This window comes from Eptesicus fuscus, chromosome 17 (assembly GCF_027574615.1).
Source record: "Eptesicus fuscus isolate TK198812 chromosome 17, DD_ASM_mEF_20220401, whole genome shotgun sequence".
NCBI lineage: Eukaryota > Metazoa > Chordata > Mammalia > Chiroptera > Vespertilionidae > Eptesicus > Eptesicus fuscus.
Genome location: NC_072489.1, coordinates 86277 through 113046, shown reverse-complemented (window position 1 = coordinate 113046; position 26770 = coordinate 86277). Strand labels below are relative to the sequence as shown.

General features: G+C 56.7%; 1 protein-coding gene across 1 annotated transcript; it reads right to left on the bottom strand.

Annotated features, from left to right (window-relative positions):
- Positions 1-1092: 1092 nt before the first annotated feature.
- CDHR1 (cadherin related family member 1) lies at positions 1093-26559 on the bottom strand. The gene is made up of 16 exons (XM_054729196.1): positions 26454-26559; positions 26001-26096; positions 25222-25367; positions 23249-23338; positions 21446-21532; positions 20240-20356; positions 18916-19059; positions 17464-17542; positions 13846-13946; positions 11896-12099; positions 11293-11445; positions 6616-6780; positions 6099-6166; positions 5370-5598; positions 3879-4136; positions 1093-1629 (listed from the first exon to the last, which is right to left on the bottom strand). Exons 1-16 carry the CDS (start codon positions 26494-26496, stop codon positions 1093-1095), a joined length of 2517 nt encoding a protein of 838 aa, XP_054585171.1. The 5' UTR covers positions 26497-26559.
- Positions 26560-26770: the final 211 nt, after the last annotated feature.

Sequence of the window (26770 nt, the reverse complement as noted above, 5' to 3'; positions counted from 1 at the left end):
TCCCGCTCACCCTGGACCTGAGTGAGGGCCACAGGACTCTCTTCATTTTACAAATGAGGAGGAGGAGGAGCTGGGAGTTCAAGCAGCTTCCGGACGGCTGCACCGTGGAAGAGAAGAGCTGCCGGTCTCCCCAGATCTCAGCCCTGACACCTGCCTGCTCCCTTCCCGTCTTCAGTGGGGGGAGGGGGCTCATTCTGCAAGGGGCGTGAAGCTTTTCCTGTGGCCACTAGGACCGCCGCGCCCCCCCCCCCCCCCCAGGGCTCCAGCTTGAACACTTCTGGGCTCAGGGAAGCCCTGGCTGGGGCATCCACTCTCCCTCTTGCAAGGCCCTTTTTACACCTGTGTCCCTGGTTCCCGTGGGCACAGGAGGGCCCCGCGGTCTCTGCCCCAACACTTTGCCCACCTCCCTTCCCCCACCTTGCCAGCGGCCCCCACACAGCCTCGCGGTCAGCTGACTGCGTGCTCCCAGTGCAGCTCTGCCTTTCCCGCCCATTTGCTCTCCCTCAGTCTGCGAGGCTGCTGACCGCCCGCCTCAGCCAGCACTGGCCTCCCGTGTCTGCCCGCTCGGACGGCCGTGTCACAGGTGGCCAGGCCTGCTCCTCGCCTGACGATGCAGAGGCCCTAGGTCACAGGGGTCCTCAAACTTTTTAAACAGGGGGCCAGTTCACTGTCCCTCAGACCATTGGAGGGCCGGACTATACTTTAAAAAAAACTATGAACAAATTCCTATGCACACTGCACATATCTTATTTTGAAGTAAAAAAACAAAACGGCAGAAACCCCCGCATGTGGCCCGCGGGCCGTGGTTTGAGGACGCCTGGGAGAACCAAGGGACTGTGGTCTGGGACTGGCGATAGGAGACAGGGAGCCGACTCCTTGTCGATTCCCGGCTTCTGCTGAATGGAGAGCAGCCGCCCAGCACCAGGCAATGGGGAGGACTGTCCCATCGCAGCCGGGACCAGGGGAACGCCTTGCCTGCGGTTTTATCCAGAGCCCTGAATATGGGGTCACACTATCATACAAAACAGGGTGACCCTAAGGAGCAGAGAGGGGGAGAAGGAGGTGGGGAGGAGAGGGGCTCCGGGCCGCACTCTAAAAGTGCACCTTGTCAGCTGCACTCTTCTTCTCAAACTGCTGCCTGAGCTCGGAGACCAGAGCCCACTGGATGGGGCTCCCCGAGGCGCTGCGCGTGGGTGGCCCTCGAGGTTGCGGAGAGGCGAGTGAGCCAGAGACTGTGGGCACAGTCAGGGGGGCTGCCCCCGGCGCGGGTGCCACTCTGGGTAGAGGAGGGGGTATTGGGGCTCTGGGGGATGGGGGGCTCCCCAGGCTGCCGTTGCAGTTCTCCATGGGCGGATCCTCTTTGAGAACAAACTTGGCTGCAGCCTCGGTCCTGTGGCACTTGAGCCACTTGATGTGGGCGGCGCGGGGGGCAGGGCGGGGCCGCCTGCGAAGCACACGCCGCACTGGCAGGACCTTGTTGGACTTCTTGTTGTGCCAGAAGGTGGCCGTGGACACAAGGGCAGTGATGGCCACGGTAATGGCCATGGCACCGGCCAGCACACCCACAGCCTTCGCAGGTTCGTCTCTGGTCTGTGTCAGAAAGGCGTCCATGGGGCCCCGGGACAGCGTCTGGAAGAGAGAGCCACCTCACTCAGTGGCCCCTGCTGGTCCCTGAAGGACAGGGCGGGGTCACAAGCTCCCGGAAGTCCAATGGTTTTGAATTTGCTGGCACCAGGTCTCCCTTGAGAGTCTGGTGAGCACTGTGGGCTTCATCCCAGAAAAATGCACCCAGAGAACAACACACAATACATGTAACTCTCCCGGAAATGCACCCAGAGAACAACACACAATACATGCAGCTCTCCCGGAAATGCACCCAGAGAACAACACACAGTGCATGCAGCTCACCCGGAAATGCACCCAGAGAACAACACCCAATACATACAGCTCTCCCAGAAATGCACCCAGAGAACAACACACAATACATGCAGCTCTCCCGGAAATGCATGCAGAGAACAACACACAATACATGTAACTCACCCGGAAGTGCACCCAGAGAACAACACACAATACATGCAGCTCACCCAGAAATGCACCCAGAGAACAACACACAGTGCATGCAGCTCTCTCGGAAATGCACCCAGAGAACAACACACAGTGCATGCAGCTCTCCCAGAAATGCACCCAGAGAACAACACACACTGCATGCAGCTCTCCCGGAAATGCACCCAGAGAACAACACACAATACATGCAGCTCTCCCGGAAATGCACCCAGAGAACAACACACAGTGCATGTAACTCACCCGGAAGTGCACCCAGAGAACAACACACAGTGCATGTAACTCACCCGGAAATGCACCCAGAGAACAACACACAATACATGCAGCTCTCCCGGAAATGCACCCAGAGAACAACACACACTGCATGCAGCTCACCCGGAAATGCACCCAGAGAACAACACACAGTGCATGTAACTCACCCAGAAATGCACCCAGAGAACAACACACAGTGCATGTAACTCACCCAGAAATGCACCCAGAGAACAACACACAATACATGCAGCTCTCCCGGAAATGCACCCAGAGAACAACACACAGTGCATGTAACTCACCCGGAAGTGCATCCAGAGAACAACACACAGTGCATGCAGCTCACCCGGAAATGCACCCAGAGAACAACACACAATACATGTAACTCACCCGGAAATGCATGCAGAGAACAACACACAATACATGCAGCTCTCCCGGAAATGCACCCAGAGAACAACACACAGTGCATGCAGCTCTCCCGGAAATGCACCCAGAGAACAACACACAGTGCATGTAACTCACCCGGAAATGCATGCAGAGAACAACACACAATACATGCAGCTCTCCCGGAAATGCACCCAGAGAACAACACACAGTGCATGTAACTCACCCCAAAATGCACCCAGAGAACAACACACAGTGCATGCAGCTCTCCCGGAAATGCATGCAGAGAACAACACACAGTGCATGCAACTCACCCGGAAATGCATGCAGAGAACAACACACAGTGCATGTAACTCACCCGGAAATGCATGCAGAGAACAACACACAATACATGTAACTCACCCGGAAGTGCACCCAGAGAACAACACACAATACATGCAGCTCTCCCGGAAATGCACCCAGAGAACAACACACAGTGCATGTAACTCACCCGGAAATGCATCCAGAGAACAACACACAGTGCATGTAACTCACCCGGAAATGCACCCAGAGAACAACACACAATACATGTAACTCACCCGGAAATGCATGCAGAGAACAACACACAATACATGCAGCTCTCCCGGAAATGCACCCAGAGAACAACACACAGTGCATGTAACTCACCCCAAAATGCACCCAGAGAACAACACACACTGCATGCAGCTCACCCCGAAATGCACCCAGAGGAAGCATGATGCAAACATCCTCTCTCGAATCTAGACCTTCTCATTATCTGGATTCTGTTCCCCAGAAAGTAGGATATAATTTACCTTTGATTATGGGGGCCACACCTGCCTAAATGTAACAGGAACTCCTAAAATAATGATTTTTTTTTCCTGACACTTACCTGAGAACTATACATAACGATTTCACTTCTGCTTTCAACACCCATAACAAGAAGGTATCATTATTCCCATTTTACAGAAAAGGAAGTGGAGGCCTGGCAAAGTCCAGAGTCACACCATTATTGAGTATTGAAACTAGGACTTCAACCTGATTCTAAAGCTGGTGTATTTGATGGCGCAGAGCCTGCTCAGCATTGAGTCTTTCGGAGGAAGCTGGAGATGGTGTCTCCCTCGGGTCATGTTGCAGCGAGGCCTGAGAGGCCCTCGGAGCCTTCCCCAACCAAGCTTCACACCCACCTCAGCGTCTGTGATGTCAATCCTGAGGACGGCCATGGTGCTGAAGGATGGGGAGCCACGGTCCTTGGCCTGCACCTCCAGGGCCCATGTGCAGTCCCCATTGTGCGTGATGTTGCGCAGGGCGTCCAGGGAGCGGATGGAGCTCTTGAGCCTGATCTCTCCCGTGTGTGCATCCATGTCGAACACGCTGGCTGGCTCCGCGCGCGTGATGGAGTAGTCCACCAGGTTGTTGGGTGCCTCTGCGTCCAGGTCTGTGGCCTGAGCACAGGGAGAGGGGCAGCTGGGCTTCCAGGACACGCTGTGTCCCGTCTGAGCTGCCCGGTCACACGGGGCAGCTGGGCTGATGGACACACTGTGTCCCGTTTGAGCTGCCCGGCCACACGCGGCAGCTGGGCTGATGGGACACGCTGTGTCCTGTCTGAGCTGCCCAGTCACACGGGGCAGCTGGGCTGATGGGACAGGTCCTGACCCACAGAGTGGCCTGGAGCCGGGAGAGAAATTGAGTGTGTGCCCCACTGTGAGCCAGCACCCTGCCAGGCCCTCCCACCTGTGCCCACTATCCCACGCTCAGAACTATTGGAAGCAGGTGCTGTTGAAAAACAAAAGCTGGGATACCAGGTGGCAGGTCTGAGGACAGATGGTGAGGGCAGGAGCTGAAGGTCAGGCTTGGGGTCAGAGGCCATGCTTCTCCTCAGGGGAAATCTGTGCAGTGGACAAAGCGTGGCTCTGAGACCTGCTGTGGGACCAGCACCAGGCAGCACAGCCCATCGGAGGAGCCTGTTTGTTTGTGTTTGGACTCCATCTTTTGTTTGGTAGAGCCGCAATAACATCTGCTTCCCAGGGGTTATTTCTGGGTTGAGGTGAGGGTGGGGACCTAGCAGGTACCGTAAAACCCTCACCCAGAGCGAGAATTCAGTATATGGTATCCTATGTAATAAAGAGCTAATATGCAAATGGTCACCACGCCCTCATGTCATCATGCCCTCACGCCATCACACCGTAACTGCTCAGACACTCAACACTGGGGAGAGATGAATGGGGACCAGCCAGGCTGCGTCCTGGGAGAGGGACAAGCTGCCTGCCCACAGTCCCCTGTGGCTGTGGCCGGCCCAAGCAAAGCCATCCCGGGTCCTGGGTGCTTGCAACCGGCTGGAGGAGGGAATCCTGGGTCCCGGGTGTGGGGCAAGGCAGAGGCAGTTAGGGGCAATCAGGCCAGCAGGGGAGCAGTTAGGGGCAATCAGGCAGGCAGAGGTGGTTAGGGGCTATCAGGCAGGCAGGCAAGAGGTTAGAAGCCAGAAGTCCCAGATTGTGAGAGGCAGTCAGACATCCCCCGAGGGGTCCCAGATTGGAGAGGGTGCAGGCTGGGCTGAGGGACCCCCCACGCATGAATTTTGTGCATCGGGCCTCTAGTTTTGAAATAAATTCTTAGCCACACTGTCTCTTGCAGCTGCTAAACAAGTCTTTAGGGCCGCTGAGCTGCCTGAAGCCCACCTCAATTTTCACAGGGTTCCCCAGCACCATCGTCTTCTCCTGGATGCTCTGTCCAAACTGGGGGGGATGGTCATTGACATCCAGCAGCAAGACGGTCACCTTGGCCAGGTCATGCCTGCCCCCCGCATCCTCTGCTCTTACACGGAAGCTGTACCTGGCGGTGGCCTCGGCATCCAGGCTGGCCCACGGCTGCGTGCAGATAACCCCCGTGGAGGAGTGGACCTGAAAGCTGGCAGGCATAGAGAACAGGCAGGATGTGTACAGGACATGTGGACACACATGCACATGTGTGCACACATGTGCACACATGTGGACACATATGAACACATGGACATGCACATGGACATGCGTGCCTGCAGCCGTGCAGCTCCTCTAAGGCTCCCTATCCCTGCAGTCTCACCAAGGGAGGCAGGTCCACCCATATGCCACCACCAACATCCAACTAAAGGACCGAGTTGCAGACATGCCCCTCCTGCCACTGTCAGCCTCCCAGCAGCTGCTTGGTGGCTCCTGAGGTCAGGGCCTCAGCTCCTGGCCGTCAGCGAGCCTCCCCTCTTCAGCCCCGCACCTCGCCTCAGGTCTCTGCTTAACCTCCACTCCTTGCTGTGTGCTTACCTCCGAGACCAAGTCCTATCCTGCCCAGCTCACTCTTGACTGTGGCACAGACCCCGTCCACCCTCAGCCTCCCAGGCCCTGCCCGAGGCCCTGCCTGAGGTTGGGTCTACGTACAGGTCTGCCCCGGGCCCGTAGACAGAGTACGTGACTTCGCCCCAGGGGCCTGTGTCCACATCCACAGCCTGGAAGAGAAAGCGCCCCGTGGCACCTGCCCCATTTGTGGGCACATTGGCAGCTCTGAGTTGTTTTCAATGGCAAAGCAGGGGGTGGGGTTCGCCTGGCTCAGGTGGAAACTGATGGAGGCTGCGCATAGCCCAAGGGATCTCAAGTGTGTGAGGTCCCAAAGGGTATAGATCTGCAAGGTGTGTACCCTCTTCCTCTTCGTCAGTGAGAGGGGAGGAGGCGGGTCCCATGCCTGAGCTTGGGGCTCACACTCACGCCCCCCCTCATAGTCCTGGGACTACAGCCCATCTTAAAGAAGGAAACCTGGAGGCTCCTTGAGGGCCGGAAGCCTGTCAAGGGCAGGCTCTTGAGACCGCAACTCAGGCTGCAGCCTGGGCCTGTCTGACTTCATAAGGACTCCTTCAGAGAGCCCCACCCGGTCCCGTCCTGGGACCAGTCCCCAACCCACCCTGACGGCCACCACGGTGGAGCCCCCGGGGGCGTCCTCGGGAACCCTGGCAACGTAGTGGGGAGAGGTGAACCGGGGGGCATTGTCGTTGGTGTCCAGCAGCTGCACCACCACATCCGCGGTGGCACTGAACTTCTCGGCCGTGTCCACCTCAGTGGCCAGGAGCTGGGGAGGGAGGAAGGGGAGGCAGCTCAGGTGCTGATCCTCTCCTCAGCCTGGCCCAGGCCCACCTGTCTCTTCTCAGTCCTGACTCTCGGCCACTATTCCTGCTGCCACCACAGGAGGCACCTGGAAGGTTCCATCACTCCCCCACCAACTTGCACAGGCAGCTTTCTTATAGTTCCCACTGGTATTTCTGCTAGTTTCTTTTGTTGCACTAATTTGCATATTCCTTTTTAGTTCCAATTTTAAAATTTATTGTGCTTTATGCTATAATTTGATATTTGTTAGAGCAAATTCCTGCCTCACTCTTTTTTTCTGAGTTTTCCCAACTATCTATATATATATAAAACCCTAATATGCAAATAGACCGAACTGTGGAACAACTGAACAACCAGTTGCTATGACATGCGCTGACCACCAGGGGCCACGTCTGGAACACGGTGGGCGTCAGCAGCAGGCGGCAGAGCGAGGAACGCGGCAAGCGTTGGGCGCGGTGGGATGACGGTGGAGCAGGTGAGCAGAAGCGCCAGACCAAGTCGAGGCGCCGGTCACTGTCATCAGGGTGAGCCTCTGGTGGTTACTGAAAATTCTCTGCTCCCGTGCACCAGCCTCGCTCGCACTCGCACCCGCTGCCTGCACCCAGCACCGGTCCCAATCACTCAGCACCATCAGCGGGTGCGAGTGGCGTCTGCCAGCCCTGATCTCCCCTGAGGGCTTTCCACCTCCCCCTGCTTCTGAGGGGCAATCGGGGCTGGGCAGGGGTGTGGAGGGTGGGCTGAGACCTGCCCCTGTGCCCACTGCAGCCTCAAGGCCCACATTTCCTTTCAAAGTGCACGAATTCGTGCACTGTGCCGCTGGTGTTTACATATTTATTTCTTCAGAAGGTGTCAAGTCCCCTCACTACTCTCTGAAGGAAATTCTAGATAAGACTTAATTGAGGTGGCATTGGATTCTTTATTAAAGATAATTGGCATTTTTAACAGGGTTTTCTTCTTTTTATCTGTTTGTTAAATTTTTGCATTTATTTTTGTCATTTAGATGTACCCTATTTCTTGTTATAGGAATTTCTAGAAAATGTTTCTGCTAGTTGTTTTTGTAAAAGAAAAACCTTTATCCTATTGTTTCCATTGCTATTTTTTGTATGTAGGAAAACTATTTAATTTTGTGTGTTAACTTTGTAGCCAATCATGTTAACAACTTTGCAGTGTTTCTGACTATTTTTCTATTTCTCTTAGGTTTTTCTAAGCAAACAATCGCATCACCTAAAAAATGATAAAATTGTCTTTTCCTTTCTAATGTTTATACCTCTTATTTACCTTCTTTATCCAGGAATAATATTATTCCAGGAATAGTGTTAAATAATAGTGGTTATAGAAGGCATCCATGTTTTGTTTCTGGCTTCATAGAATGCTTTTAGAATTCCACTTTTAAGAATGATGCTGACATGCCCGGCCGGCATGGCTCAGTGGTTGAGTGTTGGCCTATGAACCAGGAGGTCATGGTTCAATTCCCAGTCAGAGTACATGCCCAGATTATGGGTTCAATCTCCAGTGTGGGGCTTGCAGGAGGCAGCCAATCAATGAATCTCTCTCATCATTAATGTTTCTATCTCTCTCTTCTTCTTCCTTACTCTCTGAAATCAATAAAAATATATTTGAAAAAAGAATGATGCTGGCTCTGTGTGTGTATGTATAATTACAAGTAATTATAATAATTTAAATAATATCAACAAAGTGTTTTTCATTTTTATTAATATCTATTACTTATGTGTTTATGTATAATAGGTGTTGTTTATATTTTTATAGTTTATGGCTTTTCTATACACCAATAATGAACTTATAGAAAGAGAGACTAAAAAAGCAATTCCATTTACCATCGCACCAAAAAAATTAAGATACCTAGGAATAAACTTAACTAAGGAGGTAAAAGACCTATACGCAGAAAACTACAGACACTGAAAAAAGAGATAGAGGAAGACGTAAACAGATGGAAGAACATACTATGTTCATGGATTGGTAGAATCAACATAATTAAAATGTCCATACTACCCAAAGCAATCTACAGATTCAATGCACTCCCGATCAAAATACCAATGGCATATTTCACAGACCTAGAAAGAACTCTCCAAAAATTCATCTGGAATAAAAAAAGACCCCGAATAGCCACAGCAATCCTGAGAAAGAAGAATAAAGTAGGTGGGATCTCAATACCAGATTTCAAGCTGTATTACAAAGCCACTGTTCTCAAAACAGCCTGGTACTGGCACAAGAACAGACATATTGATCAATGGAACAGAATAGAGAACCCAGATATCGACCCAAACCACTATGCTCAATTAATATTTGACAAAGGAGGCATGAACATACAATGGAGTCAAGACAGTCTCTTCAATAAATGGTGTTGGGAAAATTGGACAGATACATGCAAAAAAATGAAACTAGATCACCAACTTACACCATACACAAAAATAAACTCAAAATGGATACAGGACTTAAACATAAGACGGGAAACCATAAAAATACTAGAGGAATCCACAGGCAACAAAATCTCAGACATATGCCGAAAGAACTTCTTCACTGACACCGCCCCTAGGGCAATGGAAGCTAAAGAGAAAATTAACAAATGGGACTACATCAAAATAAAAAGCTTTTTTACAGCAAAAGAAACAATCAACAAAACAACAAGAAAGCCCACTGCATGGGAGAACATATTTGCAAATGCTATCACTGATAAAGGTTTAATCTCCAACATCTACAGGCAGCTTATGCAACTTAATAAAAGGAAGATAAATGATCCAATAAAAAAATGGGCAACAGACCTAAATAGAATCTTTTCAAAAGAAGACAGAAGGAAGGCCAAGAGACACATGAAAACATGCTCAATGTCACTAATTATCCGAGAGATGCAAATCAAAACAACAATGAGGTACCATCTCACACCTGTCAGAATGGCTATCATCAACAAATCAACAAACGACAACTGTTGGCGAGGATGCGGAGAAAAAGGAACCCTCGTGCACTGCTGGTGGGAATGCAGACTGGTGCAGCCACTGTGGAGAACAGTATGGAGTTTCCTCAAAAAACTGAAAATGGAACTCCCATTTGACCCAGTAATCCCACTCCTGGGAATATATCCGAAGAAACTAGAAACACCAATCAGAAAGGATATATGCACCACTATGTTCATAGCAGCACAATTTACAATAGCTAAGATTTGGAAACAGCCTAGGTGCCCATCAGCAGATGACTGGATCAGAAAACTGTGGTACATCTACACAATGGAATACTTTGCTGCCATAAAAAAGAAGGAATTCTCATCATTTGCAGCAACCTGGATGGAATTGGAGAACATAATGCTAAGTGAAATAAGCCAGTCAATGAAAGAAAAATACCACATGATCTCACTCATTTATGGATAGTAAAGAACATTATAAAGTGATGAACAAAAAGATAGATACAGAGACAGTAAAGCATCAAACAGACTTTCAAATTACAGGGGGAAAGTTAGGGAGAGGTGGGGGAGTTATGAAATCAAACGAAGGACTTGTATGCATGCATATAAGCATAAACAATGGACGCAAAACTCTGGGGGGTGAGGGCATGAATGGGTGTGGGGTGGGGGAGGGTAATGGTAAGATATGTACACATATAATACCTCAATAAAAAAATTTGAAAAAAAAATAATTACAAATACAAAGGAGTATTTTTTATGTTTTGCTTTTTTTTTTTTTTAATATTTCTTTATTGATTTCAGAGAGGAAGGGAGGAGAGATAGAAACATCACTGATGAGAGAGAATCATTGATTGGCTGCCTCCTGCACGCCCCCCACTGGGGATCAAGCCCGCAACCCAGGCTTGTGCCCTTGGCCGGAATCGAACCTGGGACCCTTCAGTCCGCAGGCTGATGCTCTATCCACTGAGCCAAGCCGGCTAGGGCTGTTTTGCTAAAGTTTTTATCAGAGTAAGTGACAGATGTCAAATGTATATGAGAAGAAAATGTATTGTGACAAGTAGTGTTTCTTTCTCCGCCTGTTTTTTTTAAAATATATTTTCATTGATTTCAGAGAGGAAGGGAGAGGGAAGAGAGAGAGAAGTGTTGAGAGAGAATCATTGATTGGCTGCCTCCTGCATGCCCCCTACTGGGGTTTGAGCCCAAAACCCAGGCATGTGCCCTTGACTAGAATTGAACCCAGGATCCTCCAGTCCTCAGGCCGACACTCTATCCACTGAGCCACACCAGCGGGGCTCTCCACCTAGTAACATGCACATCCCACCGCAGTCTCCCCTTGGCCCTCCGTGCAGTCCTGTAGCTGTCGGTTAGAAGCTGAGGCTCAGAGAAGCTGTGTGGCCACAGGAGGAGGCTCTCATGTCACCTTCTTCTCCCTCCCCAAGTCAGCAGCCGAGGCAGAGGGACTGAGAGAGAGAGTAGGACGAGGAGAGGCCCTCAGGAATGCATCCAGGGCTGCCTGAGCTGCCGGACCCTGCTCCGTGCCTGGCGGCCCAGAGCGTCACATACCTGGAAGGTTAACACTCTGAACTTCTCAAAGTCAATGGCGGCTGAGTTCTCTGCGAGGACTGTGACTTGGGCTTCCTTCAGGGCTGTCTGCGGGACCACGCGGAAGGCGCCCTCCAGCCCCACCAGCCGCAGGGCGAACTTGGCATTGGCGCCCTGGGTGGAGGTTTGGAGAGGAAACAAGGAAGGTGAATGTGAACAGAACTCACACTCAGCAGCCCCGGGCCGGGCCTCCCGCCCTCAGCCTTGGAGGCAGGATTTCCTTCTTCTCGAAGGCGAGGTGACGTGTCTGGAGGGTAATGGCTGTGAGGACCGCACTGAAGACCCTGAGGCCCGACACAGGAGGCCACAGGCCACGTTCACAGACCCGCCAGGCCAGGCAGGCGGGCGGTGCTTCTGTTGGACTTTAACTTTGTAAGTGATCACGAATGTCTGGCCAATCAGGCTTTGTCAGCCTCTCCCACGCTTTCCCGGTTCCCCTCTCCTGCTCCGTTCCCGCGGTGGCCGCATGCCCTGTGACAGGCAGTGAAGGCTGATGCAGACCCCATGTGAGACGCTGGCCCCATTCGATTCTCAGGAAGACAGGTGGAGGGCAGAGCCACATACCTGGTCTGAGTCTTTGACGGTGACCTTGAGGCCTCGCAGGATCTCCCCCGGGGGCGGGTGCTCAGACAGGGACAGCTCGAACCTGGTCTGGGGTCCGCTCTCTCCGTAGAACGTAGGTGGGTGGTTGTTGATGTCCACGATCCTGATGGTGACGGGGACCGTGGCCTGGGCAGCGGGGCTCCCTGCAGCGCTGAGCTCAGTCACCTGGGATGGGACAGGCGCCCCGATGCTGGGACAGGCTGACCCCGGGACGGCTGCATGGCCCCACCTCCCAGGGGTCGTCCCTCACTCTCTCCTGGCGTGAGGTCTGCCTAGTGGCTCGTTAGCGACAGGGGTGACGAGGGTGATGAGATAGCACTCAGTGACTGGATCACAAGAGGCTCGAACAGCGTCTGCCAGCAGACATGCCCACCCGCTTCGAGGCAGCAGGCAGCTGCGACGAGAGGCCTGTGTCTCCGGAACTAAGGTGACCTCTGCCAACAGCTAGAAGGCAGCCGAGTCTCTGAACCCATCGCCCACGAGGAAGGAAGTCCGGCCCTCGGCCAGGTGAGTGCCCAGGACCCTCCTCGCTGAGCCTCCAGGGAGAGCGAGTCGGGGCTGGCAGTCAGATGGCGGCCCAGGAGCCTCGAGGTGAGGACCCACTGAGCTGAGCCTGGACTCCTGACCCATAGAAGCTGCGAGTGAGGAATGTGTGTCTTTCAAAGCCTCTAGGTTTGTGATCATCTACACCAACCGTGTCAAACTCACTGCCCACGGACCACGCGCAGCCCAGCCAACATAACGGTATGTAAGAAACATTTTAATAAACATTTCATAACTTAATTTTTACAATATCCTGTAATACATATGTCTCTGTTAAAATAAACCTACGTTTCTATGAAAATGGAAGCTTTTTATTTTTTGCGGCCACATAAACTTACACCTTGTTTATTTGGCGCGTGTTAGCCTTTGGGTTTGACATGTTTGCTCTATTATAACGGCACAGGAGACGCCTCACGGTGCTGTGACTGAGCCACTGACCGGGCGAGGCGGGGAGGGGGAGCAGGCCTGGAGTCACAGCGACTGAGTAGCAGGTGTATCGGACTCTGCAGTCAGTGTTCTCTCTACCTCACTGCACGACCCCCCTGTGCAGCCAGAGGTTCGAACCCCAGCTCTGCCAAGCTCTGTCCTGGGTCCCTGGGCCAGGGGAGCGGCTGGGAGTGGGGAGAAGCAGCAGAAGGTACTAGTACGGGCTGCGAGCGGGGCCGAGGCCACAGGCGCCTCATGAACGGCGTGGCACACACCGGGTGAGCCCCTCCAAGGCCTCTTCACCCAGTTCCATGAGCAGGCTCTGGTCTCAGCCATCTAACAGCTCCCACCCTGGACCCTTCTGTCCACCTGCGGCTTCCCACCTCTCCTCTCTCCGGTGCCTGCACCTCTCCCTGTCCTGCTTCCCACGCACCATCTCAGCTGCCCCACGCTGCAGAGGCCCTCCACGCCCCCCGTTCTGGAAAGCTCGGTGTCCCCCCCCCCCATCCTCTGGCGGCTCCTTCACTTCTCCCCTCCTCACTCCGAGCTGTGGGTGCCCGGCTGTCCGGTGGCGATCTCTGCCCTCCCCGCTCTCCCTGAATCCTAACGCTGTGTGCAGTTTGGAATTTCCAACTTGGCGTTCCCTGCGCTGCAAACTCCTCGTGCCTGTCCCGGTCTGGCCTCCCCGCCCGGCTGGCCACGCCCGTGTCACCATCCTCTCCTCGCCCACCCTCACGGCCCGGCCGCCATGCTCTGTGGCGTCTCCTCCTCCCATTTGCGCTTTGTCCACTTCTGCCTGGGCCGGGCTGGTGGCTGTGCCTCCCTGTCTCTCCCCCGCATCCCTCCCGCCCAGGCAGGCCCGCGGGCTCCGGTGCTGGCGGGTCTCGTTGCCTTGGGTACCTTCCGGGGCAAGAGGGCGGGGAAGGCGGGGAAGGCCAGTACCTGCACGCGCAGCTCATACACCTCTCTCCGGAGGTGGGCAGGGCTCTGGGTGACCACGATGGCTCCAGACGTGGCGTTAATGTCAAAGGCATCGTCACTCCCTGTCGGAGGAGACACCCTGCAGTGCTGGCCGCGCGCGTGGGGGCGAGAGCCTCGCCAGGTGGGGCCCATGTGCTCCTCAGGCCAATCTCAGCCTCCTCCACAGGGTGGGGCTGTCTCAGGGGCTGCGGGACCTTCCAGGCCACACATCAATGCCACGCAGGGACTGGAACTCACTTCTATTGGGCGCCCAGGTCCATGCCCTTTGCCTGGGACAGTGTGTGTGTGTGAAATCAAGACAGGTTCAGAGGGCGATAAAGAGGAGAGGGGGAAGAAGGGGAGGGGAGAAAAAGAGGAGAGAGTGAAAGAAAAGAGGCTGGAGGAGGAGGGGAGGGGAGGGGGAGAAGGAGGGGAGGGGAGGGAGGGGAGGAGGGGAGGGAGAGGGGCAGGACGGGTTGTGCAGGTGTGAAGTGGGGCAGTCGGCGCCTGTGGGCCTGAGAGGGGATGTGCATCCAGCAGCATGGTCCTGGGGATGGGCTGGAGGAGCAGGGTGTCCGAGTGAGAGCTGCAGACGTGGCCGCTGGGCTCGGGCTTAGGTGTGGTGACCGGACAGAGGGCCTGCCACTGGGGCCAGCCCCTGAGGGCTGCGCCTCCCCGGGGCTGCCACCTGCTCAGCTGCTGCCCCGCTGTGGGACTGGCAGCGAGCAGACTTAGGTTCAAACCTGGTGGGAACTTGGGATGTCTGCTTAGCTTCTCTGAGCCTCAGCTTCCTCATCCATATATAGGGCTAGTGCTAGGAAAATGCGATATCATCATGCATTTAACTCATTAATCCAAGCATATGTTCTAGGCCAAAAACTGTTAAGAGTATTAGAAAACACACAGCCATTGAAAGAGTGTAAGGAATGTTGCCACCCCTCTGTCGAGCATAAGCTCAGGGTGACGGTGAGGCAGGCCAGCAGCCAGGCCGTGGCAGGGACACCAAGGCTGGGCAGTCACAGCAGCCCCTCCCACAGGTAACTTCCCCCACAGGTAACTCCTCCCACAGGTAACTCCTCCCACAGGTAACTTCCCCCACAGGTAACTCCTCCCATGGGTAACTCCTCACACGGGTAACTCCTCCCACAGATAACTTCTCCCATAGGTAACTCCTCCCACGGGTAACTCCTCCCACAGGTAACTCCTCCCACAGGTAACTCCTCCCACAGGTAACTCCTCCCATGGGTAACTCCCCCCGCAGGTAACTTCTCCCACAGATAACTCCTCCCACAGGTAACTTCTCCCACATGTAACTTCCCCCACAGGTAACTTCCCCCACAGATAACTTCCCCCACAGGTAACTCCTCCCATGGGTAACTCCTCACACGGGTAACTCCTCCCACAGATAACTTCTCCCATAGGTAACTCCTCCCACAGGTAACTCCTCCCACAGGTAACTCCTCCCACACAGGTAACTCCTCCCACGGGTAACTCCTCCCACAGGTAACTCCTCCCACAGGTAACTCCTCCCACATGTAACTTCCCCCACATGTAACTTCCCCGACAGGTAACTTCCCCCACAGGTAACTTCCCACACGGGTAACTCCTCCCACCGGTAACTCCTCCCACAGGTAACTTCTCCCACAGGTAACTCCTCCCACCGGTAACTCCTCCCACAGGTAACTCCTCCCACAGGTAACTCCTCCCACAGGAAACTTCTCCCACAGGTAACTCCTCCCACAGGTAACTTCCCCCACAGGTAACTCCTCCCACAGGTAACTTCTCCCACAGGTAACTCCTCCCACAGATAACTCCTCCCACAGATAACTTCCCCCACAGATAACTCCTCCCACAGGTAACTCCTCCCACAGGTAACTCCTCCCACAGATAACTTCCCCCACAGATAACTCCTCCCACAGGTAACTCCTCACACAGGTAACTCCTCCCACAGATAACTCCTCCCACAGGTAACTCCTCCCACGGGTAACTCCTCCCACAGGTAACTCCTCCCATAGGTAACTTCTCCCACAGGTAACTTCTCCCACAGGTAACTCCTCCCACAGGAAACTCCTCCCACAGGTAACTTCCCCCACAGGTAACTTCCCCCACAGGTAACTTCCCCCACAGGTAACTTCTCCCACAGATAACTCCTCCCACAGGTAACTCCTCCCACCGGTAACTCCTCCCACAGGTAACTTCTCCCACAGGTAACTCCTCCCACAGGTAACTTCTCCCACAGGTAACTCCTCCCACAGGTAACTCCTCCCACAGGTAACTTCCCCCACAGGTAACTCCTCCCACAGGTAACTCCTCCCACAGGTAACTCCTCCCACAGGTAACTTCTCCCACAGGTAACTCCTCCCACAGGTAACTCCTCCCACAGGTAACTCCTCCCACAGATAACTTCCCCCACAGGAAACTTCCCCCACAGGTAACTTCTCCCACAGGTAACTTCCCCCACAGATAACTCCTCCCACAGGTAACTCCTCCCACAGATAACTCCTCCCACAGGTAACTCCTCCCACAGGTAACTCCTCCCACAGGTAACTCCTCCCACAGATAACTCCTCCCACAGATAACTCCTCCCACAGGTAACTCCTCCCACAGGTAACTCCTCCCACAGATAACTCCTCCCACAGGTAACTCCTCCCACAGGTAACTCCTCCCACAGGTAACTTCTCCCACAGGTAACTCCTCCCACAGGTAACTTCCCCCACAGATAACTCCTCCCACAGGTAACTCCTCCCACAGGTAACTCCTCCCACAGGTAACTCCTCCCACAGATAGAGGACATCTCAGCCCAGAAAAGCGCAGAACCAGGTGGGCCGCCACAGGACCAGCTGTGATGATGGACAGCCCGGCCCTGACACTGAGCCATCGGTGGCGACCAAGGCCCGGAGGAGCCACCTGGAAAAATGGGGACTGTGCTGCTGGAACCCTCCCGAGGCCTCCCCTCGGATTCCCGCCTGCGAGAGAGAAACAAACCCTCAAGACAAAGGACCCAGCGCTGTCCCCCAGGGGAGCCGCCCCTCCATTCCCTCCGCCCTCTGACCCCCACAGCCCTGCACTCCTACTCTAAGGGACCCCAGGAGACTTGCAACCTGGGGAGCAATGGGCAGTGGCAGCTCCTCGCAGGCTAGTCCCCTCAACCTGACCCCGAGACCCCCTTTTCTCTGACTCCCGGAGAGCGAGGGCGGCCCAGCCAGGCTCTCCTGTTGCGTCTTCTGTGAGAAACCCTTTCTTGTTTTCCGTCCCGGCTTTAATAAACGTTGCCTCAGTCACCTGGACTCGTGTTGGGAAATCTTTCCTGCACGAAGTCAAGAACCCACACACTGCCAGCCGGCTGGCCCCAGGCCGACCACGCAGGCCCAGGCCCCTTTCTGGCAACAAAAGGAACGTGAATCTGCCCACCCTTTGTTCTCAGTTCCCCGCCCAATGCTTCTCTCCCGGAGACTGGCCCTAATGCCAGGCGGCGAGGCCATGCACAGGGCCTCTGCCCGCTGAGCTGTGGTGACTGGATGCCAGGAGCTGGGAACGTGCTCTGGCTGCCCGGTCAGAGCTGCTGCCGCGGTGGCCGAACCCAAAGGTGCCCTGACTCACCATTCATGAGGCTGTAGAGAAGGCGGTTGGGTTTGCCCCTGTCTCCATCCATGGCGACCACTGTCAGCACCTCAGAGCCCTTGGGAACAGGAGCAGGGCTGGAGGCTAGGGTGGTGCCCCTCCCCCACCACAGACGTTGCCCTGTCAGGCAGGGGGAGTGCTGGCCTCACCCAGCGACACCCCGGCCTCCATGGGCCCCCCTCTCTGGGGAGCTCACAGGACCGTTGGCCTCGCAGGGACTCTCAGCCACAGACCTCTTACTTAGCCTCCTTCCCCACATCTCCCACTCAGCCCTCAGCCCTGTCCCCACTCCAGCTTCACCCCCTCTTCTCACCCAGGCTTTGCCTTTGGAGGTATCAGAGGGGAGGCGGAGGCTGGTGGGAGGAGCCAGCACGTGAAGTCCAGGATCAGGCTTCTACTTGGTCCCCGGGGTGCACAGCTAGACAAGCCCCTGTTGACCTTGGCCTGACACCCCTTCTATACGCTCTCCTCAGGCCCCTCTCCTGGCTGCTCCTCAGCAGCACAGAGGACCCCCTACCCCGCCTCCGGCCAGTCCCAGCGAGGAGGGGGTGGGGAGGAGGCCGGCACTCTCCCTCTCTCCTGCCAGCACACCCAGCCGGAGGGGGCATTTCCCACTTGGGCCTGGCAGGCGAATAGTCCTCGGTAAGGGTTTTCCATTGTTTTACAAAATCAAGGATAATCTGAAACTAGGGAAGTGAAAATGGGGAATGCAGCTCAATTCCACAGGAGGCCTCAGCCAGAGCCCTGGAAGTCTGGAGCTGTGGTCTGGGGGACCCTGTGGTGCCCATGAGGGGGTGCATAGCATGGGAGCAGGGAGGGGGAGCTCCCACCTCAACCCAGATATGGAGGGGTGCCACGGCTGGCTGAGCGGGAAGGGCAAGGGCCTCAGGCCGAGGGCATGTTTCAGGCAGAGGGATAAGGCAGTGCTGGGCTGGGGGTGAGGATGGTGAAAACTCAGGGAGGGGGTTTGTGAGGCTGGGGTTTGGGTGCCTCCCCTGAGAGGCAGAAGGAACGCGCAGGAGCCCAAACACTGAGGTCAGAGCCTGCACACCGGGAGACAGCTGGCGCTGAGCCTGTGTGATGTCCAACAAGGGTCACATGCTTTGGCAGCAAACTATGGGAACCACTGTCTGAGGGGCCCAGGCTCCAGGCCTGGGGCTGTGGGGGCACAGGAGCACCCCACCTCCGACACAGGTGCAGGAAAGACCCCCCAGATCAAGGCTGTCACCTCCCTCCCAGCCTCTTGGCGGCCTCTGCAGGGACGACCTCTGGGCGGGTCTGAGCTGAGTGTGAATGAGGGGGTGCCTGGAACAGCCTTGCACCCAGCGGTGCTCGCACAGGACCACCTGCTTCCTCCCCTAAGGCTTCCGGAGGCAAACACACCTGTTGCCCGGAGCCTGCAGGAGCAGAGGTGGGGGGACAGTCACTCACCGGAACCATGTCCTCGTACACGTAGCCGTGGAAGGGAGCGCCCACAAACACGGGGCCCACGTCCTGCACGTCCTCCACACTGACCGTGACCGTGGTGGTGGCTGAGAACACCGCAGCCACACCCCGCAGCTGCCCGCCGCCGTCCTGGGGAGGAGCCGGGAGCAGAGGCTGGGCTCTGGCCCGCAGACTCCACAGCACGGGTTCCTGCCCCTGGCGCGGGGGAGCTGCCCTCTGAGTGCTGTTTGCTCCTGCCCCCCCCCCCCAACCCCGATAGTTCCCCTCTCAGAGGCGTGCTGGGGACCAGACGATGCCAAGGCCTGGCCGTGTCTGGCTCTCACAGGAGTTCTTTCTCCAGGGAGGTCACATTGGACAAGTGGCAAAGGAGGGAGTCACCACCCCCCCAGCCAGGAACCAAACCTCACCCCCTCCTGGACCCACTAGAGTCTGACTGGGCCCTGCTGTGTGGAGTCCGGCTGACCAGTGGCCATGCTCTTGTCCCTGGCACAGGTGGGCAGGGGGCCTTCCTGGGGACCTGAGCCCAGGGCCTGGGAAGCGGGTCGTCCCTGGAGAAAGCAGCTGCTCCGAGCACCTGCGGAGCTGCAGGCCCCACACCACACACTGGAGCGTGAGGACTGAAGCCTCAGGGACAGGCTGACAAGGACACCGAGGCCCCAAGAGATAACTGGTCACACAGAGGAAGGCCAGGTGAGCCGGTCTGGGGGTGAGCCTGGTGGGGGTGTGGGTCTGGGGGGTGGGGGGGGTGTGTGGGCTGGGGGGGCTGGGGGGTGTGGGCTGGGGGGGGGGGTAGGGGGGTGTGAGGGCCTAGGGGGTGTGGGCCTGGGGGGGAGGTGTGTGGCCTGGGGTGTGAGGTGTCCTGGGGTGTGAGGGGGCCTGGGGGGGGGGCCTGGGGGGTGTGGGCCTGGGGGGTGTGGGTGGGGGTGAGGGCCTGGGGGGGAGGTGAGGGCCTGGGTGGGGGCCTGGGGGGGGTGGGCCTGGGGGGTGGGGTGGAGCAGAGCAGAGGCCAGGGCTGAGGTCATGCTGGGAGGTGTGTGGCCTGGGGTGTGAGGTGTCCTGGGGTGTGAGGTGTCCTGGGAGGTGAGCCTGTGAGGTGAGCAGAGGCCAGGGCTGAGGTCATGCTGGGATGTGAGTCTCCAGGCCTATGGAGGGGACCTGGCCTGTCTTCAGCTATGCCTGGCCTTGCCCGGACCCGGTCACCTGCTCTCCAAAGTGCCTGGTCCGCTGTAGGACGAACCCGCTGCCATCGAGGGCAGCTTCCCTGGCAGAGGCTGGGGAAGGACTGCATGCCCCCGTTCCTCCCTGGTACCTGGGCAACCACAGTGACCAAGTGGGCCTGGGCCTTCTCGTAGTCCAGGGTGGTCCCCGCCCGGAGGTGCAGCATGCCGCTGTGGCGGTCCACGGTGAACTGGGTGGCCGGCATGTTCTGCAGGAGTGAGGGGCAGCTTGGTCTCCGGGAGGGACCCACGGGCCCCAGGATGCCGGCTCTGCTTCCAGAAGGGGACCTGCACTGTCCTGGGTCCTGGGGACTCCAGCCTCGTCCTGAAGCTCAGCCTCTCTGGCCTCCGGGTCCCCTTGTTAGGGCTCCGGGTTCCCCCTGTCCCTCCTCAGTCAGAACCAGTGGGTCCCTTCCAGAGGCCTTAGCTCACCCAGGAAACAGCTGAGTCCAGCTCTGGGTGCACCTGGCCTGCAGGTCCCAGCAGGTGGGGTGTCAGCACAGAGCTCCCCCTAGAGGGGTGGGATCTTCAAACCCTACCAGCTGAGCATGAGGGCCAGTCCCAGGCAGCGCCTGGGGTGGGGACGAGGGGACAGGAGATGATCCGTCTGAAAGAGGGGCCTCCTGTCAGAAGCCGTTGTTGGGACTTTATGAGGATTTAACCCTCACAGCCACCAGTGAGGATGCTTCCATCTTCCCCACCTCACACGTGAGGGGATGAGCTGGTGACATTGGACAGCCCACGGGTGGGAAGTGGTTAGAGTTCTCCAGCACCTGCGGATCCCAAGAGATTTCCCCTCCAACCTGTGTTTAACCACCAAGCTGTGTTGCCTGGGAAATTGTGAGAGAAAGTGGGTCAACATGGAGAGAAGATGGGTGGATGGATGGATGGATGGACCGACGGACAGATGGACAGGTTGGGGTTCACAGCCAAGATCTGCCCTTTCCTACTGGCAGCTCCAGGCACAGGAGCTTTCCCCCGGGGGCGGGGGGGGGGGGAGCGCGATTAAGTGCCCAGGCTTCTCCTGGGGAAGGGTTTTGGGGGAGAACTGCGAGTCCTGGAGATCAGGGAAGGGGAAGGTAGGAGGGGCAGTCAGGGGCAGACAGCTCCTGCCGGCCCCTCAGTGCTCACCTGCCTGTTCTCCCCCTGCGTTTACTGAATCCATGGGGTCTGGGGTGCCATTTCTGACAATTTGGGGACGAGCAGAGGCACTAACCTAAGGCCTGGTGACGGAGGGGTCAGCCATTTGTCCCCGCCAGCCCAGACCTCTGGTACCGATACGCACGTGCCCTGCTCACCTGCAGGAAGTAGGTGACACTTCCTCCAGAGCCCGTGTCCTTGTCCACAGCATGGACCTCAAAGATACTGCTCCCAGCAGGTGTGTCCTGAGGGTGCACAGGGGTCAGGCCTGGGACAGGGGCAGGATGCCGGGGAGTGGGGTGCGGAGGGGCATGGGAAAGTGGGTCAGGAGAGTGAAGGGCTAAGAAGAAGTGGGAGGGGGTGATGAACCCAGAAGCCCTGGGGAGGGGGGGCAGAGGCCTGTCAGGCGGGGGGGCGGGTGGAGAGAAGGAAGAGAAAGGGAGGAGCAAGCAGACGCCCCAACCCCCAGCACAGCCTCCAAGAAAGAGGAAACTAAGACTCCAAGGAGATAAACTGTTTAAATGTGAACTGAGAAAAGGGTTAATAAACATGGACATAATCAGTATGGCCAGGAATAAAATCCATACAGTTGAAAACCAAAATAAAATATCTTTCTCCCACTGAAGCAAACATTTAAATATATGAAAGTCCACGTGTGGCAGGGCCAGGGAGACACCTCCCCCACGTCCCCCACATCGGAGTGCAGCTCCCACACCCTGGAGAAACAACAATGCTCAGGCATTCACACTGCAACCTAGCAATTCCAAATCTTGGCTGTATCTTTAGGAAATAATTCTAATTAGAGAGAAAGAACTGTTATGTTCAGAATTTGATTTTTCTTACAGCAAAAAGTTAAAGTATCTTAAATATCCTATATAATAAACTGCTAACATGCAAATAGACTGAACAGCAGAACAACTGGTCGCTCTGAAGCGCACTGACCACCAGAGGGCAGACACTCAATGCAGTAGCTGCCCCCTGGTGGTTAGTGCGCCAGAAACTGGGCTGGCAAGCACAGTGGTGGTGGTGGGAGCCTCTCCCGCCTCCGGGACAGTTGGACATGCCCCAAGGGCTCCCAGACTGCAAAGGCCAGGCTGAGCCCCTGCCTCCCAGCGCACGAATTTCATGCACTGGACCTCTGGTCTAAAGACAAAGGAACAGTTCCATAAATGGTACAATGTTCACTTAACAGATGCTATTAAAATTATAATTATGCAAACTTTAAAAGTAATGGGGGATGCTTACAAATTAAGTGGAAAAAAATACACAGAAAGCATGCTGAGTGTAGTCCTAATTACCCAAAACACACACAAAATAAATCCAATAATCACAAAAACAGCTGGAAGGAAATACACCGAAATTTAACAATGCAACCTCAACCTGGAGGGGTTTGGAGTGGTCTGGAAACTTTTTTTTTTAGAGTAAAAATAGCATTTTTTATTATGTAACAAAACTTTCTAAAGACAAAAATATCTAAATGTAGATTGATCAAAAACTGATTCTGAATTTTGTAAAAATGTGTAAGAACGAAGTGTAAGGCAAGGCCTTGCCGCCTTGCCAGTGGGATGGTTGAGAAGTCATCGGGAACATCCCATAAGTCAATATTGACTCAGATTCGATGAAACTTACAGTTCATGTTTCCTTAATCCACCAAAATGAATGCATTGCGTCTATTTTCTAGCTAGTGTTAATGGAAACTTTCTTCTCTCTACTTTTCTACGTATTTCACATTTCCACAATGAACGTCCATTATGATTTGGAAAATGGTAAGCGAACATTCCCTTGTGGGGAATGCATGTGTGAGGAACGGCAGTGGGGGATGCCAGGGAGGCCCCTGAGGCAGTGAGTGATGGGAGGCCCCTGACTCAGTGCCAGGGCCCCTGGGCCAGGCCTCGGCAGCCCCAGAGGGCAGGCGGGGTCTGGGGCAGGGATGCATGGGCCCTGCCTTGGGCCAAGTTCACCTCAGGAATCTGGACCGAGTACGGCTCCTGGAGGAACCTGGGTGCCTCGTCATTGACATCAGTCACCAGGATCACGACTTTCTCTGCCACCTGAGGAGGGCAAATGGGACAGGAATTGGGGAGTAAGGCCTTCTGGTGATAAAAGGACAGTGGCCCCTAGTGGGCCAGGTATATGTCTCTACCCATCTCCTTCCCTTCCTCCCTCCCTCTATTCCCCTCCCTTCTTTTATTCATTCATGCAACATTATTATTAAGCAACTACTTGGTGCCAAGCACTGTGCTCCATCCCAGAGGCAGAAGATACACTCTGATGGCGTGTATTTTGCCAAATGAGATGGCAGGGAAAAGGTCAGCATGTAAAAGGAGGTGGGGACACACTCGGTGATGGCAGGCCTGACCCCGGACACCATGCCCACCTTTCCCAGGTCAGTGCATCCCGAGGGCCGGGCGCACAGTGCTGGAGGCTGCAGTCAGGGGCCTAGAGAGGCATCTAACCAGCCTGGGGGCGGGCAGCAGGGCGCCTTGCAGTGGAGTGGGAGGTAAGCCCGCAGCAGTGTGTCAGGCGTGAGGACGAGAGGGAAGGAACACCACTGCCAAAGCAGGAGGAGGGCCCTGGTGAGCTCAGAGAACACAGTAGGTTGTGGCTGATGTTGGTGGGGAGAATGTGGAAGGGAGGGCGAGGCCAAGTGTGCCCCACAGGGAGGCCCTGAATGCCAGGCTGCAGCTCGGGTTTTCTCCTGAGGGGGTGGGGGCAGCTGCTAGTGCTCTTGGCAGGTCCTGGCCAGGCCTGGGTTCTAGATGGCCCTGGCCCAGCTCTGAGGGGGCCTAGGACCCTGCAGGCAGGACGCCACTGCAATGGCGGGGAAGAAGCGTGGTAGGGGCTGTGAGAGTGTGGCTGTGGGGAAGGAGGGAGAAGCAGGCTCGGGAGCCCAGGAAGTCTGCGCGGGTGACAGGTTGGCAGAGCCCAGAACAGGTGGAGGAGGGATTGGGAAAGACTCCAGGAGACACTGAAGCGCCTGGCTTTCTCCTCTCCCTACCCCTTCCCACCGGCCTCCCTCCCTGCTGCCTCTCCTACAGCCACTCCTGGGGGCACACATCTTGCTGGGGCAGGTCTTGCTGGGCCTCAGCTTGGATTGCAGGGAGTCCCATCCCCCAGTAGGTGGGATTGGGAAACCGCTCAGGCCCGGGCTGCGGGCTGCGGGCTGCCAGGGGCTGGCCCCGGTGTCTGCTCACCAGGTTCAGGCCGTCGGAAATGCTGATGATGGTTTCGATCTCGTCCTCCATCTGTGAAGCACAGGACTGAGTGTCCAGGAGAGACACACCCTAGGGACCGAGGCTGGGGGGCCCTGCTCCCCTGAGCCCGAGAGAGGCTGGAGCAGGGCTGGGTGCCCCAAAGCTGCCTCTGGCCATGCTTTCTTTCAGGGCTTTGCACCAGGTTCTCCTAACCCAGGGGACTGCCAAGGAGCCAGCAGAAAACGGCCCTGGCTAGAGCGGGGAGACGCGGGCCGGGTCCCAGGAAGGTTTTATACGTTCTCCCTTTTTCTTTCACACCACTGGTCTCCCCTGAGCCTCCATAGCCCCCAGGCCACAGAGGGCCAGGTCTGTGGTGTCTCACACTCCCCAAGACTCAGTGGGACTTTGGCGGGGAAGGTATTGAGGCTTCCTCTCTCTCCCCGGCCCAGGGCTAGTGGTGGCTGCATCAGACCAGAGCTGGCAGGAGCCCACGGACAGGTCCGGTTCTGTGGACAGCCAGGCCCGCCAGCTGGTGTGGGGGCCCTGCCCTGTCACTGCAGGTTCGCGGGTGCAGAGGGCAGAGTTCTACCAAACTCAGACCACCCCTAAACCATGCAACCAGCCCTGGTCAGCCTGAGTTTTTTGGCTTATAAGACCTCTCCAAGGACCATCTCGGGGGCCTTTCACCCACAGATACTGGTCTCCATGCCAAAAGGCTGCACCCTCACACCTCCCAATACCTCTCGGTCCAACTCTTCAATCAGGGTGATGTTTCCAGAATTGGGGTCAACAGAAAAGACGCTTCTAGTGCTGGGGTCAAAGCTGATGTGGTAGGAGACCGGTTCGCCCTCGGGGTCTGTCCCATTCAGCGTGTACACGTGAGAGCCTGGAAGGTGACACGGATGCCTGGAATCTGGAACCCAACTTTTCTTAACAGTGGCAGCGGCTCAGATCCAGGATCCCCTGTTTATACAGTGAATATTCGATTCCGAGCAAAGGCCCAGCCTGAGCGGAACCAGCCGGGGGCGTTGGGGGTGTGAGGGGGCGGGTGGGGGGGTTGTGCACGTTCTGGCAGGAGTGGCTCTTGGCCCCGGAGCCCCAGGCCAGGTCAGCTCCTCGGGCCTGCACTCTGCTGTCCTTTCGCTCAGGCTGCCCAGCCCAGACGTGGGGAGGACGTGTGGGCCTGTCTCCTCCTCCCTCTCTGTGTAGCCCAGGCAGGTGGGTGTTCTTGGGCCATTTTAAAGCCTAAAGATCTGCGACTCTAGGAGTCAGCACGTGTGCTCAAGGTCATGCCAGTGGGCACTGGACAGCCGGGCCCAGCGGTGACCGCCATGTGCTCCGGAGCCTGCCCCTCTGCCCGCGTCCCGCACCGCCGGCTCCGGCTCCAGGGCCCCGGGAACGCAGGGCACCAGCGGGCGCCGGGCGCCGGCAGCCGGCGCTGTCTCCACAGGCTCGGGGGTGCCATGTCTGGGGGTGAGGGCCACCCCTCCCGAGGCCCGGGGCCCTGCGGGCTCCTCACCGACAGGGGTGTCCTCCGGGAGGCTGAACAGGGCCATGTTGCCGTCAGAGCTGCCCGCCCCATTGTCGAAGAAGTGGGGGGCCAAGTTGACCTTAGCTGGGAAGAAAACAGAGCAGGTGGCTCCCAGACCTGAGGGGACACCTCCGCCCAGCTCTCGGGGTCTGGCCCACCCTGGCCCCGTGGGACCCGCTGGGGGGTCTCTTTGCCACACCCCGGTCTGCTTGTCAGGGGCACCGACTCTCTGGGGCGCCTCGAATTCAGGCAGCGGCCGAATAAACCCACCAAAGGGCACTGGGAACCGCCCCCTCCCCCCGCAGAACAGCCGCCTCCGCCCCCTCCCCCGCCCCGGTTCCTGAAGACGCGGCGGGCAGCTGGGCCTCGGTCCCCACCGGGTCTGCAGGCTGCCGGCCTCCGGGAGCATCGCCCCCCCCCCGCCCGGCCCGGCCCGCTCACCCAGGCAGAGGCGCAGCAGCGCCAGGGCCAGGGCGGCCCGCATGTCCCCGCGACGAGCAGAGGTGCGGGGGGCTGCGCGGGGCGAGGCGCGGGGCGAGGCGCTGCGGGCGGCCGGCTGGGGGCCGATTAGCCCGGGGCCGCGGCGGCGGGGGTGGGGGGGGACGAAGACCGCGCTGGGGTCCGAGCCCAGCCCGGCCTCCCGGGGGAGACACGCGCTGCGGGGCCTGAGAAGGCGGGGAAATGGGCTGTCGCGTCCCCCAGCCCCTGGGGCGGCCCCGCTGGAGACGCCCGCGCAGGAGCTGCCTCGGCTTCAGGAG